Source organism: Gastrolobium bilobum, unplaced genomic scaffold (assembly GCF_033153095.1).
Source record: "Gastrolobium bilobum isolate Gb01-03AN ecotype WA unplaced genomic scaffold, APGP_CSIRO_Gbil_v1 utg165010, whole genome shotgun sequence".
In the NCBI taxonomy this organism is placed as follows: Eukaryota; Viridiplantae; Streptophyta; class Magnoliopsida; order Fabales; family Fabaceae; genus Gastrolobium; species Gastrolobium bilobum.
This window is the reverse complement of record NW_026897802.1, coordinates 45-14,122: the sequence shown is the minus strand read 5'-3', so window position 1 is coordinate 14,122 and position 14,078 is coordinate 45. Positions and strand designations below refer to the sequence as shown.

Sequence of the window (14,078 nt, the reverse complement as noted above, 5' to 3'; positions counted from 1 at the left end):
CTTCTTTCCCTCTCTCATGCGTACATAGGTAGGAAGGATAGAATTCCGATCTTACACTTTAACACTCTAACTCAATCAGATTTAAAACCATCCTTTGTGCCTTTTCATGCGCTAAAAATTAAAGGAGAAAAACAAAATTCTGGTCACATGTCCTTCCACCTTAAACTTGCATGTTCACCATGTGGCAAACACCATCTTCCATCAAGCCTTGCATGCGCATAGAGTGTATGAGAAGCAATCAGAACTTTGGTTTAAAACCTCTAAGTCTTGCAACTTTTGGCCAGCCATGCAGCCAATGGAGTTAAAAAGGAAATCTAAATAAATCCACTTTGTTCAGCCACCATTGCTCTATTTCTCATCACTCTTATACACCCTAGTCACAAGAGAGCTGAACCTTCAAATTAAAAAAAATAAAACCCAAACCTCATCCTCACCCTCTCAAGGCCGTAGGCTATTAGAAAAAGGGAACCAACCAGAAATTGTATTATCTTCTCTTCTTCCCTAAACCGTGGAACCCCTTAAGGAATCACCAAGTCTCAAATACAAATCTCTCCTTCTCTTACTCGGCTATGCGTGGTAATTCCAAGAGGTAAAGTGTATCTCTGATTCACTACTCATTCTCTTGGTTGATAAAAGACGTTCCATTATATGTGAATGATAACTCGAGCTAATCTTCCCTCTCTTCGTTTTCTTGTACACGGTCATCAACTTGAAGAGTGGAGTTGTGGTTTTAGTGGAACTTAAGGGATTGAGTTGCTGCTCTTTTGTTCAAACCGGTTTTCCTTGTGTATTGTGAAGAGGTAGGCCCAAAATCCCTCTTCTTCTTCCCTTTGTTGAAACCGAGAAGCATGCTTAGGATATAGCCTTAGTTATTTTATGGATTCTGTCATGTTTTGCCCTTGGGTCTTAGTTGAAAGCATGAAAGCTTAGAATTAATTTCAGAACTTGGTAATGATCTTAAAGTTAAATGATGGGGCTGTTGATGATAGCTTGGTGTTCCTTTAAATTTTTATGAAGCAAAATAATTTGGACAGCATGTTGTTTAGCTGCCCTTCACACACTCCATGTGTTGTTAAGCTAAATATTTGAATAAACGTTATGAGCCTTGTATGATGAAACCGGTTCTGTTTTGGACCAACCTTATTGTGTGCTAAACTCCATCTAAAATTATGTAGACAGCAGAATAATAAGCTCCCTTTTTGCGCATCCCTGAGTATAGAAATAGGAAATTGTATGAATAAAAATCTTGAGTAACTTCTATGTCAAAACCGATTCTGCCATGCTTAGGAACCTTGAGAAACCCTCACTGTTAAACGTTGGGAAGACTAATTTGAAAGTCAGAATATCTTAGGAAAATAACATTGTTGGCCGAATGGATACATGAACCTTTAGGCTTGGAGAATTGTTGGTAATTCATAGAGATGGCTGAAACGTATTCTGATTTTGTTGCAATGTATATTAGGTGCGCAAAAGCCGTAAATTTTGGATTATACGCTGCTGCCTGGTACATTTAATTGTGACGTACGAGGTATGTGTAGGCGGTATTACCTAATGTGACTATTGGCTAGTGTATGGAATTGTGATGTGTTTCTCACATTTGTTCTATGTATGTTATGATGATGATGAGCCAATGGTAAGAATATGAAAGGATGATATGATATATGCATGCATTTTACATCATAATACATTTTTCTGTTGGGTGCGATTGCATAACATGGCATGTATACGTGATTCATGACATCTTGAATATATATATATATATATATATATATATATATATATATATATTTGTATTGAGGACATGTGACTGAGCATGCATCATATAGGCATGCCTGGTACCAGGAGAGGGGACACTTGGCTTCAGTCCGCATAGGTTCCACAGTGGGATTCACCTTTATGGGAGCCATTAGGAATACCCACTGTGATGCTACGCGCACAACGGTGCTATGAGCGTAAAGGAAAAAGGGCGTTATATACGCGTTATGACATATAATGAAAAGGATTAAATGTTTGAAGTGACTATTTATGATTTTGTGCCTAGTTAATACTGTTGCATTTGGTTTTGTTGCCACACTACTGGGTTTATTCTCACCCCTTTGGGGCTGCAATTTTTAAATTGCAGGAGGACGTAAAAGCATTTGAGGACTTGGATGTTGAACTCTGTTATATTTTTGTTGCTGTCTGGATTTATTCACTGTTGACTGTTTTAAGCTTGGGATGACTGTATTATGTGGTACTTCATGATTTTTGGATGAGTGTAAAACTATGACTTATTTTGCTTTAAGTCTTTTTATGAACAGCGGGTGCTTTAAGAAATCTGAAATGTTTTGCGAAAAGGGACTTTCTTAACGTTTATCAAATGCTGAATTTTTAACGATTTACGGACAACTTACGAGTTATGTTTCGAGGGGAAAATGAACTCCGATTTACTATTATTTTATATGCACGCGAAGCCCCAAGCGTCTACTTTCGGATTGCGTTAACTGTACAAAAATATTTTGAAAACTAGATTTTATACTAATATTTAAAGGAATACGGTTTTCTTAAATTTTCACCATTTTTATCAGCAACGCATTTTAAGTTCTTTCCATCAAAAATTTTCTTAGATTCAGCTTTCCACAACAGTTTCTTAAGGATCTTTTTTTGAAAAAGTTTTTATCCGTTTCCGCAACTCTAATAACGATTAGCAAACGACTCTCTTGGATGCATACAAGAGAGGGTGTTACAGGCGTAATGAACATTCTACCAAAACCTTCAATATCGTTATCAAACGATTCCAAGCCAACAAACACCCAATGCAGAAAAGACAAAATCTTTGGAACGAACCTGTGGTGGTGTGGTTCAGAAGAAGCCAAGAAGGACCAAGAAGAGAGAGAGATACACGAAAAAGGGCGTGAACAGAAGCAAGAGGGGCAATAATATATTTGCTCTGAAAGAGGTGCTATGAGAAGACACCCCCACATAGCTGCAATCCCACCCACAAGCACCTTTTTCTCTATACTTTCCCAAAACCGTATCCGAACGTTGTTTTCTTTGGTGGAGTTAATCTCGTTGATCTCTAACTATGAGTGTGAAATTTGATTAAATTGTTTTTTATGTTTAAAATCTACCTCGATAACACTTTGGTTTTATCTGTCTTTGTCGTGTTGCTTTTATCTTGAATATTTCGTTAGAAAGATAAATGAACAAGAAAAGTTATACTTACAATTTTATTTTATTTTACAACTTCTTACAACCATGTCTTAACACCGTTGATTTACGCCAATCAACGATTATTAATTATTTATTAATTCATAATAAATGATAACCGTTGATTGGCGTAAATCAAAAGTGTTAAGATATGGTTGTAAGAAATTATAAAAAAAAAAGTTTTAAGTATAACCTTCCTCTCAACGAACATAAGATTTCTAAGTCATAAGTAGATATCGAACACGAAAAAAAGAAAGATCAATAATATTGAATTACAGTAAACATCTAGTTAACCATATGCTATTAACAATAACCAAAAAACTGTTTGGAACCATGGAACAAGTACAATCCAGCACGTGACATCCGCATCCACTCAATTCAAGATTTGATATCTGTGAGGGAGGAAACAATTGAAAGTGGCTGTGGTCGCAGTGAATTGAACTTCTTCTCTTGTGCTATAGCAACCAAATTAAGCTTCAAATTTTCCAAAGAAGCCTTGAAGTTCTCAAGATCGCCCAAACTCATCTCCTCAATCGAATTTTCCCACCAAAAGTTAAAGAAGCTATCAGTCATGATTTGTGACATTGCTTGCAGATGCATCTTTCTCTCCTCCAATTGAGCCTCAGAGGCCTCATATTGTAGAATTAAGGATTCAAGTGCCTGTTGCTTCTTCCTTTCATCATCACGGACATATCGGTTGGGATCCGAATACCTTCCTGCAACGAAGCGTTGAATGACAGTGTCTGTACTGGGATAGCCACAAGCATGAAGGTTGCCATTCTTCTCAGAGTTGATGATCAATGCTATTTCTGCCTCGCATAGAATGGATAATTCAGTGACTTTGTTGAAAAGCCCTACTTCATGTTTGGGGAAAGTCATTCTTTCCTTGATCTTTTGTTCCACTTTCTTGATTTCAAATTTTCTCTTGCGTGTGTTTGGCTTTGTTGCCATGTTTGTGTTTGCTTGATAAAGACAGACTCACTGTGATTTAAGAAAAGAGAAGAGAAAGGAGAGTTGATTATAATGAGAGAGACTGTTTCTATATATAACCCTTTGATTACCTATTCACTCAATATCTTTACATATCTAACACATATCTTGCGTATCAATAGCTGTATTCACACAACTCACAAGAGTACGCTTAAATATATTTCCTTTTTTAATTAGTTATCGCTATTAATACATATAACTGCCTATCTGAAAGTTATACAACTTCCTTTTTTTATGTCCGTTACTTCGATTTCCGAATTGATCCCAAAAATCATTCATTACTTTATTTTATTATTATTATTACTAGCTACCAGAATACCATATTTTATAATTACTTCCTATTAATATAACCCGTTTTGATTTTACAACATCAAATTACTTTTCGAGTGAAAAGTTGTTCGACATACAATTGACTGGTTTCATCATTGTTGATATTGATTATAATGACAATAATAGAAAGTTGATTGGCTCCATTAATATTAAAAATTTAAATTTAATTTATTAGCACCACTTTTTATTAGAAATAAAGATAAATCAATTAGTTGACTAGAGTAAAGCAGCGACTTTCCTTTAATTTGTACAAATTTTTTATAAGTATTTAAAACGGAAACAAGAGATTCTACTCAATGTAATCAAAATCGAGATATTACTTGACATGTAAATCATGGAATTGAAGATATGGATCCTAATATCTCATTTAAAATACAAAGTTATACTCAAATATATAAATATATAATAATAATAATAATAATAATAATAATAATAATAATAACAACGTAACTCAATTTTTAGATCTATCATAATTTTATAATAGTATTATTATTTTACTAATGCCCCGACTGTAACATCCCACGTAAAATTAAAATATATATATAGCTATATATGTGAAACTAGGAAGAATATAGATGCCTATGTGAGATTCGAATTTTATGAGGATACATGTATGATTTTCGCACTACATAGCTATTTTCCATTAAGGGAAATTAAATTGGTTAGGAAGTTGGTTGAATTGCAATGTTGTAAGTACTTTAGGCATATGAAACTTTAATTATTAAAGTAGGGGAATGTATTAACTGTAGTATATCAAAGAAAAACATGATATTAAATAAGATCTATGTGAACCGAAAATGTTATTGGATTAGTGTCTAAGTAGTATTTTGGGTTGTACATTTTGGTCCTAGCATTGTGTTGGCCGAAGCCTTAGGACCTTAGAAAGAACTCTAGGTGCAGCCCAAGCCCATTGTCTATTATCCCTACAAATATCCTAAGTAATTCCCACTAATCAGCCTTTGTTTGGTAGTGTTCACACTTGGCAAAATTACACCCTTATCTTCCTACACATGTGCGCATAAGTTGGTCACAAATTCTGATGTTTAAATTGAGATTTTAATCTCACAAGTCAGCCCTAAATGTTTGACCTCATCACTTTATCCTAAGAATCCTTAGAAGGCAACTCACCATTGGATAAAGACCTACACATGGCCAAAACCCCTCTTATTTCCTCTCCTTTTTGTACGCATAGAACTTAGAAACAAGGTTGAACCTTTGCTTGTCTTTATCCAAGAGAAGTCAGCATCACTCTCATCTTTCTCCATTTTCACATGCGTTGGGTTAGACCAAAAAGAGAAGGCTGATAACTTGTTGTATCTTCCAAAACCTTTCCATTTTAAATCATGCAACCAATGAGCTGAAAAAGGGCAGCCTGCATATTAACTAGTTGGGCAAAAAAATTCTGCACCCAGCCCCTCACTTTATGCGATTAAAGAGGATGAAAAAGACAAGTGTTTACCTATTCTATTCACTCTATTTTAGGCGTGAAATTTGTAAGAAAGCATCAGAAAATTCTGATTGAAGATAAACCCAACTCAGCCTTGTATGTCCATGAGGTGGCAAGATAAAATCTCTCCATGCAATCCAAGTGTGCCATCTAGTTTCCTTTTGTTTACATGGAACAAACCTTATCCTTATTCCTCTAACTATGTGCGCTAGAATGGGCAAATAGCATCAGAAAAATTCTGATCCAATTTCACTTTTTAAAAGTCTCAAGTCAAACACTCTATCTCTCCTCACATGCGCTTAGAAGGAAAATAAAGAGCTGACATTGCTTGCTGAAATCTCCATCACTTTTCAGCCTTATTTCACCAAAATGTCCAACATTAGTCATACAACCAATGAAGGGGCTAAAGGTCAGAGTGCATGAAATGTTATTGGTCAACAAGTCACCATCTTATCTCACCTTTCCGTGTGCGACTAATGGAGAAGGAGATAGTATAATTTCCGGTCTTGTGTACTTTAAAACAACATTTAAACTCTCAATCTTTCACCCTCCAAACGTTAAATAGAGAGCCAAGAGTGATCTTGTTAAAACACTTCCTAGCCGTGACCATCAAAGAAGGAAGAACCAAATTCAAACTCATTCCATTTGTTTTCTTACCCAAACCGTGGCACCACCATAGAAGGAACATCAAGTTATAGCCTAATTTTTCTCTTTCTATTCTCTACATCAAAACCGTAACCTACTCCTCTTATACCCCAAGTTCTAGTCGTTGGTTTCCTCTTTCCCTTTTCTTCTTGAAACCGTGAATTTTGAGTGAGAAGCAAGGACAAAACGTCATCTCTTTTCCATTCCTCTGCTGGCCGAAAGACCCTAGGTGAGTGGCTAGCCCTTCCTCTTGTTTCTCCTACTCACACAAGACTCTCATGAGACCTTTTGGTGGTTGCATGCTTAGATCTTATTTTGGAGAAGTCTCTACTTTCATCGTGCGGCATTTAGGCTGAACGAAGGAGCATTGAGTTGCGGAAGCTCTTCCTATTTTATTCTTGTCAAGTTGAGTTGCTAGTTGTGGGCAAAAGAACCGTAAGTCACCTTCCTTCCTTGTGTTTTGTTTTGGTTTAGAACATTTGAGAGGGCTGGACCATACTGTAGTGGTATCTTATTATATTAAACTTAGCATAAATGAAACCTTAAAAAGACAGCATGTTTGGACTCATTTTGAGCGCATCATGTATGATTAGTTAAACTTGAGAATAGATAATCTTGTACTTGGATTTAGGATAAGAAAAATGATGTCGTGTAATATGTTTCCTCTCACTGTTTCCCGATGAAATGGATTAGACAGCATGTATATTTATTATCTTGAGAAAATGTTGCTGTATCTTAGTTTTCTGCTCACTGTTTTGTTATAAAACTGCCACTGTTTGCTGAAGAAAAATGTCCATTGTTTTGTACAGAAATACTCACTGTTTTGCTGAAGAAGATGCACACTACTAGGATTTATCACTGTTTATTTTAGAAGGGGGGCTGCTGTATTTTATTAAAAATTAAAGTTAGAAATATCCCTATGAAAAGTATAAAAAACCGATTCTGATCTATTGGAAATATTAAAATAATTTCTCACTTTTAAAAGTGTATAAAGGTAAATTAGAGTCAAAATAATTTGTAGAAAAGGAACATTATGGCCGAATGTTATAGGGATCTTAAGCTTGGGAATTTGGTTGAATAAATTGAATGTACACTGATTTATTATACTATAAATTAGGTGCGAAAAATCCTTGAGACGTTGGACTGTTTCGTTGTGAATCGGTAAAGTAAGTCGACGTACGAGGTATGTGTAGGCGGTATTACCTAATGTGACTATTGGCTAGTGTATGGAATTGTGATGTGTTGCTCACATTTGTTCTATGTATGTTATGATGATGATGAGCCAATGGTAAGAATATGAAAGGATGATATGATATATGCATGCATTTTACATCATAATACATTTTTCTGTTGGGTGCGATTGCATAACATGGCATGTATACTTGATTCATGACATCTTGAATATATATATATTTGTATTGAGGACATGTGACTGAGCATGCATCATATAGGCATGCCTGGTACCAGGAGAGGGGACACTTGGCTTCAGTCCGCATAGGTTCCACAGTGGGATTCACCTTCATGGGAGCCATTAGGAATACCCACTGTGATGCTACGCGCACGACGGTGCTATGAGCGTAAAGGAAAAATGGCGTTATATACGCGTTATGATATATGATGAAAAGGATTAAATGTTTGAAGTGACTATTTATGATTTTGTGCCTAGTTAATATTGTTGCATTATGGTTTTGTTGCCACACTACTGGGATTTTCTCTCACCCCTTTGGGGCTGCTATTTTTACAAAATGGCAGGAGGACGTAAAAGCTTTTGAGGACTTGGATATTTGTTGTTGGCTTCTACTGTTTGGGCATGCTACTATTGATGTGATATTTTATGGATGACTGTATGAAATTGAGAAGCTTGTATTACTGTGAACTATGATTTTATTATTGCATTACGATTTTATGACCAGCAAGTATTTTGGAAACAGATGTTGAAACGTTTGCGAAAAGGATTTTGACATGTTATCTAAATGCTGAGTTTTGAAAAGTCTTTGCGAGCACTTTGTAAGTTGTCGTACTGGGGCTACAGACCTCCGATTTTCTTATAATTTATATGCACGCGTAGCCCCAGGTGTCTAGTTTCATTATATATAAACCTTGCAAAGAAATTCTGAAAGATCGATTTATTATGAATTTTACCAGCCAGAACATTTGGGATATTTCCATTCTCTCTTATTTTGCGAGTTATGTTTCGAGGGGCAAACGAACTCCAAAGCACTATTATTTTATATGAACGTGAAGCCCCAGATGTATAGTTTCCATATTACAAAGAATATATTTTTGAATCATTGAAATGGATTTTATACGAATTTTTAAAGACAGCAAGGTCTATCAGGAAATTTATATTTTTAATAAGTTTAAGAAATTTTGTGTACTCTGATTTTTTGTAATTAACCAGATCCCCTCTTTAGTTTTAATTGGCAATGTAAAAGCGAAATTTTTTTCAGCCTCTAAAATACTATTAAAGAACTCTAATTCCGCTTAGCAAACAACTCTCTTGAAGGCCTACAATAGAGGGTGTTACACCGACGGTGTTCATGGATTATATTAATCGCATCTTTAAACCATATCTGGATCAGTTTGTTCCTTCAGGATCTGTATTGATTCCACTCCTGCTCCATCAATTCCATTCTTCCAAGGTAGGTGGCCATGCTGGAATCCTTCGAACACTCATCCGGATTAGTGCCTCTTTCACCTGGAAAAACATTAAAAAAGACATTCAGGAGTACATACAGTAGTGTGAAGTATGTCAAAAGGCTAAATCTTAGAACCATTCACAGATATTCTCGTGGTGGTGGACAGACTTACTAAAGGAGCTCATTTCGTGGCCTTACCATCAAAATATTCAGCAGTGAAGGTAGCTCAGGTATTTTGGGACACGGTAGGGAAGCTACACGGACCCCCAAGATCCATAGTTTCAGATCGTGACCCCATATTCACTAGTGAATTCTGGAAGACTCTTTTCAAGTTACAGGGGACTGCGCCTCACTTTTCCTCTGCATACCACCCTCAATCTGACGGCCAGACAGAGAGAGTGAACTAGAGTCTCGAACAATAACTCTGTTGCTTCGTGCGTGACAACCAGTCAACATGGCATCATTTCCTCAGTTGGGCAGAGTTCCACTATAACACTGAATATAATCGATCCACGCAAACCACCCCATTTCAGGCCACGTATGGACGTTCTCCACCTTGCCTTTTAGCTTACACCTTGGGATCCACTTCCCTTGAAGCGGTGGACACAGATCTCCATCAGCGCACGCTGGCCCTAGCATCATTGAAACAGAACTTAAAAAAGGCACAAGCTTTAATGAAGGCATAGGCGGACCGCAAACGTAAAGACCATACCTTTCAAACCGGAGATCAAGTACTCTTGCGACTTCAACCATATCGTCCGTTGACTATACACCGACGATCGTCACACAAACTTAGTCTATGATTTTATGGTCCTTTTGAAGTTCCGGAGCGAATCGGAAAGGTAGCATATCGTCTGAAACTACCTGAAGGGTCAAGAGTCCACCCAGTCTTCCATGTATTGCTCTTGAGGCCTTTCATCTCTAATGGGTACCACAAGGTCCACCCTGTAATCGCGGACCTCCAAAGCACTCCACAGATGCATGTTTCAGCAGCTGTTGTAGCTCAGCGTGTTATCTGGAGACAGGACCGTGAGATACCCCAAGTACTCGTACAATGGCAAGGATTGCCACCGGAGGAGTCTACCTGGGAAGACGACAAGATGGTGTTTGGGAAAGGAGTTTCAAAGATTCAACCTTTACCGTTTCCTTTGAACGACGAGAGTAAAGAAGGTGTAGAGGAAACGACGGCTAAAGGAAATGTGCTGGGACATCCAACTGACTTGGGTTTAGAGTACAACATTAATTTAGCCGCAGAGCCAGCCAATCAAATCGTGGCAGTTGAGGGACCACGTGCCTCTTCCATAAGTCAAGGGTCAGTAGCCACCAGCTAGCTCCCATCCACGCAAACACTCCAGAATCTTCCCACTGACAGTTTATCTGGGCCAGTGGACGAAGCTATTGGTCCAAGACATCTCGAGGACGAGATTGATTTCGTAGGGGGAAGGGATGTTGTGAACCAATCTATTGGGTCGAGGATAGCTAGGCCCAATCGAGTTAAGAAGCAGCCCAGTTATTTGAAGGATTATTTCCAATAAGTGAATTGGCCCATATGATTAATAGAAGTTGTTGTAATTAGTAATGGAAGGGAAAATAGAAAAGATTGTAACAGAATTGGTTATATAGTCAAAGGAGGGGCGTGAAGAATAGACAGAAAATTGTTGGACAATCTCTCTCTTTTTCTCTCTCTCATCTTTTTTCTTCTTCTCTCTGACGTTTATCTCCTTCTTTCTCAGATCTAAGTCCTTACAGAAACTCTATGATTCACCAATACACTAATAAAGATTGCATTAAAAGAACCCAACATTGCGATGAAATTATAAATTTATAGCCAAAAATCTAAAAGACTAAAATGCAACGGCAATCTCTCACTGCATACAACACTAAAGAAGGAGTTACCTGGACTCTGTAAAATGAGAGATTTCAACTTGAGCGTATGGAATTATCAGAGTCAGTAATTTGAGAGAAATGTTTGGGAGATGATAAAATCGAGAAAGCTAAAAGAGAGGGTTAGGGTTTGTACCCGATTCCAATATATTTGACGATATGTGTTTTCAACAATTCACCGGGGGCGGTTTTTCAAATCCTAAATTTGGCGTAATGAACATTCTACCAAAACCTTCAATATCGTTATCAAACGATTCCAAGCCAACAAACACCCAATGCAGAAAAGACAAAATCTTTGGAACGAACCTGTGGTGGTGTGGTTCAGAAGAAGCCAAGAAGGACCAAGAAGAGAGAGAGATACACGAAAAAGGGCGTGAACAGAAGCAAGAGGGGCAATAATATATTTGCTCTGAAAGAGGTGCTATGAGAAGACACCCCCACATAGCTGCAATCCCACCCACAAGCACCTCTTTCTCTATACTTTCCCAAAACCGTATCCGAACGTTGTTTTCTTTGGTGGAGTTAATCTCGTTGATCTCTAACTATGAGTGTGAAATTTGATTAAATTGTTTTTTATTTTTAAAATCTACCTCGATAACACTTTGGTTTTATCTGTCTTTGTCGTGTTGCTTTTATCTTGAATATTTCGTTAGAAAGATAAATGAACAAGAAAAGTTATACTTACAATTTTATTTTTTTTACAACTTCTTACAACCATGTCTTAACACCGTTGATTTACGCCAATCAACGGTTATTAATTATTTATTAATTCATAATAAATGATAACCGTTGATTGGCGTAAATCAAAAGTGTTAAGATATGGTTGTAAGAAATTATAAAAAAAAAAGTTTTAAGTATAACCTTCCTCTCAACGAACATAAAATTTCTAAATCATAAGTAGATATCGAACACGAAAAAAAGAAAGATCAATAAACCAAATTAAGCTTCAAATTTTCCAAAGAAGCCTTGAAGTTCTCAAGATCGCCCAAACTCATCTCCTCAATCGAATTTTCCCACCAAAAGTTAAAGAAGCTATCAGTCATGATTTGTGACATTGCTTGCAGATGCATCTTTCTCTCCTCCAATTGAGCCTCGGAGGCCTCATATTGTAGAATTAAGGATTCAAGTGCCTGTTGCTTCTTCCTTTCATCATCACGGACATATCGGTTGGGATCCGAATACCTTCCTGCAACGAAGCGTTGAATGACAGTGTCTGTACTGGGATAGCCACAAGCATGAAGGTTGCCATTCTTCTCAGAGTTGATGATCAATGCTATTTCTGCCTCGCATAGAATGGATAATTCAGTGACTTTGTTGAAAAGCCCTACTTCATGTTTGGGGAAAGTCATTCTTTCCTTGATCTTTTGTTCCACTTTCTTGATTTCAAATTTTCTCTTGCGTGTGTTTGGCTTTGTTGCCATGTTTGTGTTTGCTTGATAAAGACAGACTCACTGTGATTTAAGAAAAGAGAAGAGAAAGGAGAGTTGATTATAATGAGAGAGACTGTTTCTATATATAACCCTTTGATTACCTATTCACTCAATATCTTTACATATCTAACACATATCTTGCGTATCAATAGCTGTATTCACACAACTCACAAGAGTACGCTTAAATATATTTCCTTTTTTAATTAGTTATCGCTATTAATACATATAACTGCCTATCTGAAAGTTATACAACTTCCTTTTTTTATGTCCGTTACTTCGATTTCCGAATTGATCCCAAAAATCATTCATTACTTTATTTTATTATTATTATTACTAGCTACCAGAATACCATATTTTATAATTACTTCCTATTAATATAACCCGTTTTGATTTTACAACATCAAATTACTTTTCGAGTGAAAAGTTGATGGACATACAATTGACTGGTTTCATCATTGTTGATATTGATTATAATGACAATAATAGAAAGTTGATTGGCTCCATTAATATTAAAAATTTAAATTTAATTTATTAGCACTACTTTTTATTAGAAATAAAGATAAATCAATTAGTTGACTAGAGTAAAGCAGCGACTTTCCTTTAATTTGTACAAATTTTTTATAAGTAATTTAAAACGGAAACAAGAGATTCTACTCAATGTAATCAAAATCGAGATATTACTTGACATGTAAATCATGGAATTGAAGATATGGATCCTAATATCTCATTTAAAATACAAAGTTATACTCAAATATATAAATATATAATAATAATAATAATAATAATAATAATAATAATAACAACAACAACGTAACTCAATTTTTAGATCTATCATAATTTTATAATAGTATTATTATTTAAAATCCACATATTACAAACAGTGTTGTGAAACCCGGGTCGACTCGAAATCTGGCAAACCGATCATCGGACCGGTTCGGATCAAGCATTGTGTAAGAACCCGCACCGCTAAATTAGGAATTTAAATAATTTAATTGTGATTTAAGAAATAATTCCATAATTGACTTTGAATAAATATGGAAAGAGCATAATAATTATATTAAGTCACTTTTCAGAAAGAAAGTGAAAACACTGGGTATTTCACGGTATAAATGAATAACGGCGAAATAATCCAAAAAATAGAAATAAAAATATGAATATTCCTAGAAAAATATCTAGGTTAAGAATATCAAGTTTGGGGTAAAAATAATAAACAATGATGTCAGAACTAACACCGACTATTTCGCTGTATAAAACGCGTACCAGTGAAGCTTGTCTACGAAGGCAGGGGTTACACTATTGATTTGTTTATCTTGCCCCTGGCCTCTGTTAATCTGATTTTGGGTATGGATTGGTTGTCTCAAAACTGCGCAATGATTGATTGCCGCGGAAAGATGTTGATATTATCTCATGAGAAGCCCGCTGTTTGTCCGTCTCCTTATCTGTCTGTCTGTCAAGATGTTAAGTCCTTAAAGGTTGGTGATCTTGGTTATGTGTTCTTGGGTGGAATTGTTGGTGATAAGGAAG

General features: G+C 36.2%; 2 protein-coding genes across 2 annotated transcripts; both read right to left on the bottom strand.

The window, feature by feature from the left end:
• Window positions 1–3,567: 3,567 nt before the first annotated feature.
• On the bottom strand, window positions 3,568–4,140 carry LOC133310462 (agamous-like MADS-box protein AGL62). Its single transcript, XM_061511394.1, has one exon. It carries the CDS (start codon window positions 4,138–4,140, stop codon window positions 3,568–3,570), a length of 573 nt encoding a protein of 190 aa, XP_061367378.1.
• A 7,910-nt stretch (window positions 4,141–12,050) lies between these two features.
• LOC133310464 (agamous-like MADS-box protein AGL62) lies at window positions 12,051–12,545 on the bottom strand. Its single transcript, XM_061511395.1, has one exon. It carries the CDS (start codon window positions 12,543–12,545, stop codon window positions 12,051–12,053), a length of 495 nt encoding a protein of 164 aa, XP_061367379.1.
• Between the last annotated feature and the right edge of the window lie 1,533 nt (window positions 12,546–14,078).

Bases quoted from the DNA above. Each gene is read 5' to 3' on its own strand.
- LOC133310462 (XM_061511394.1), bottom strand. From the start codon at position 4,140: ATGGCAACAAAGCCAAACACACGCAAGAGAAAATTTGAAATCAAGAAA.
- LOC133310464 (XM_061511395.1), bottom strand. From the start codon at position 12,545: ATGGCAACAAAGCCAAACACACGCAAGAGAAAATTTGAAATCAAGAAA.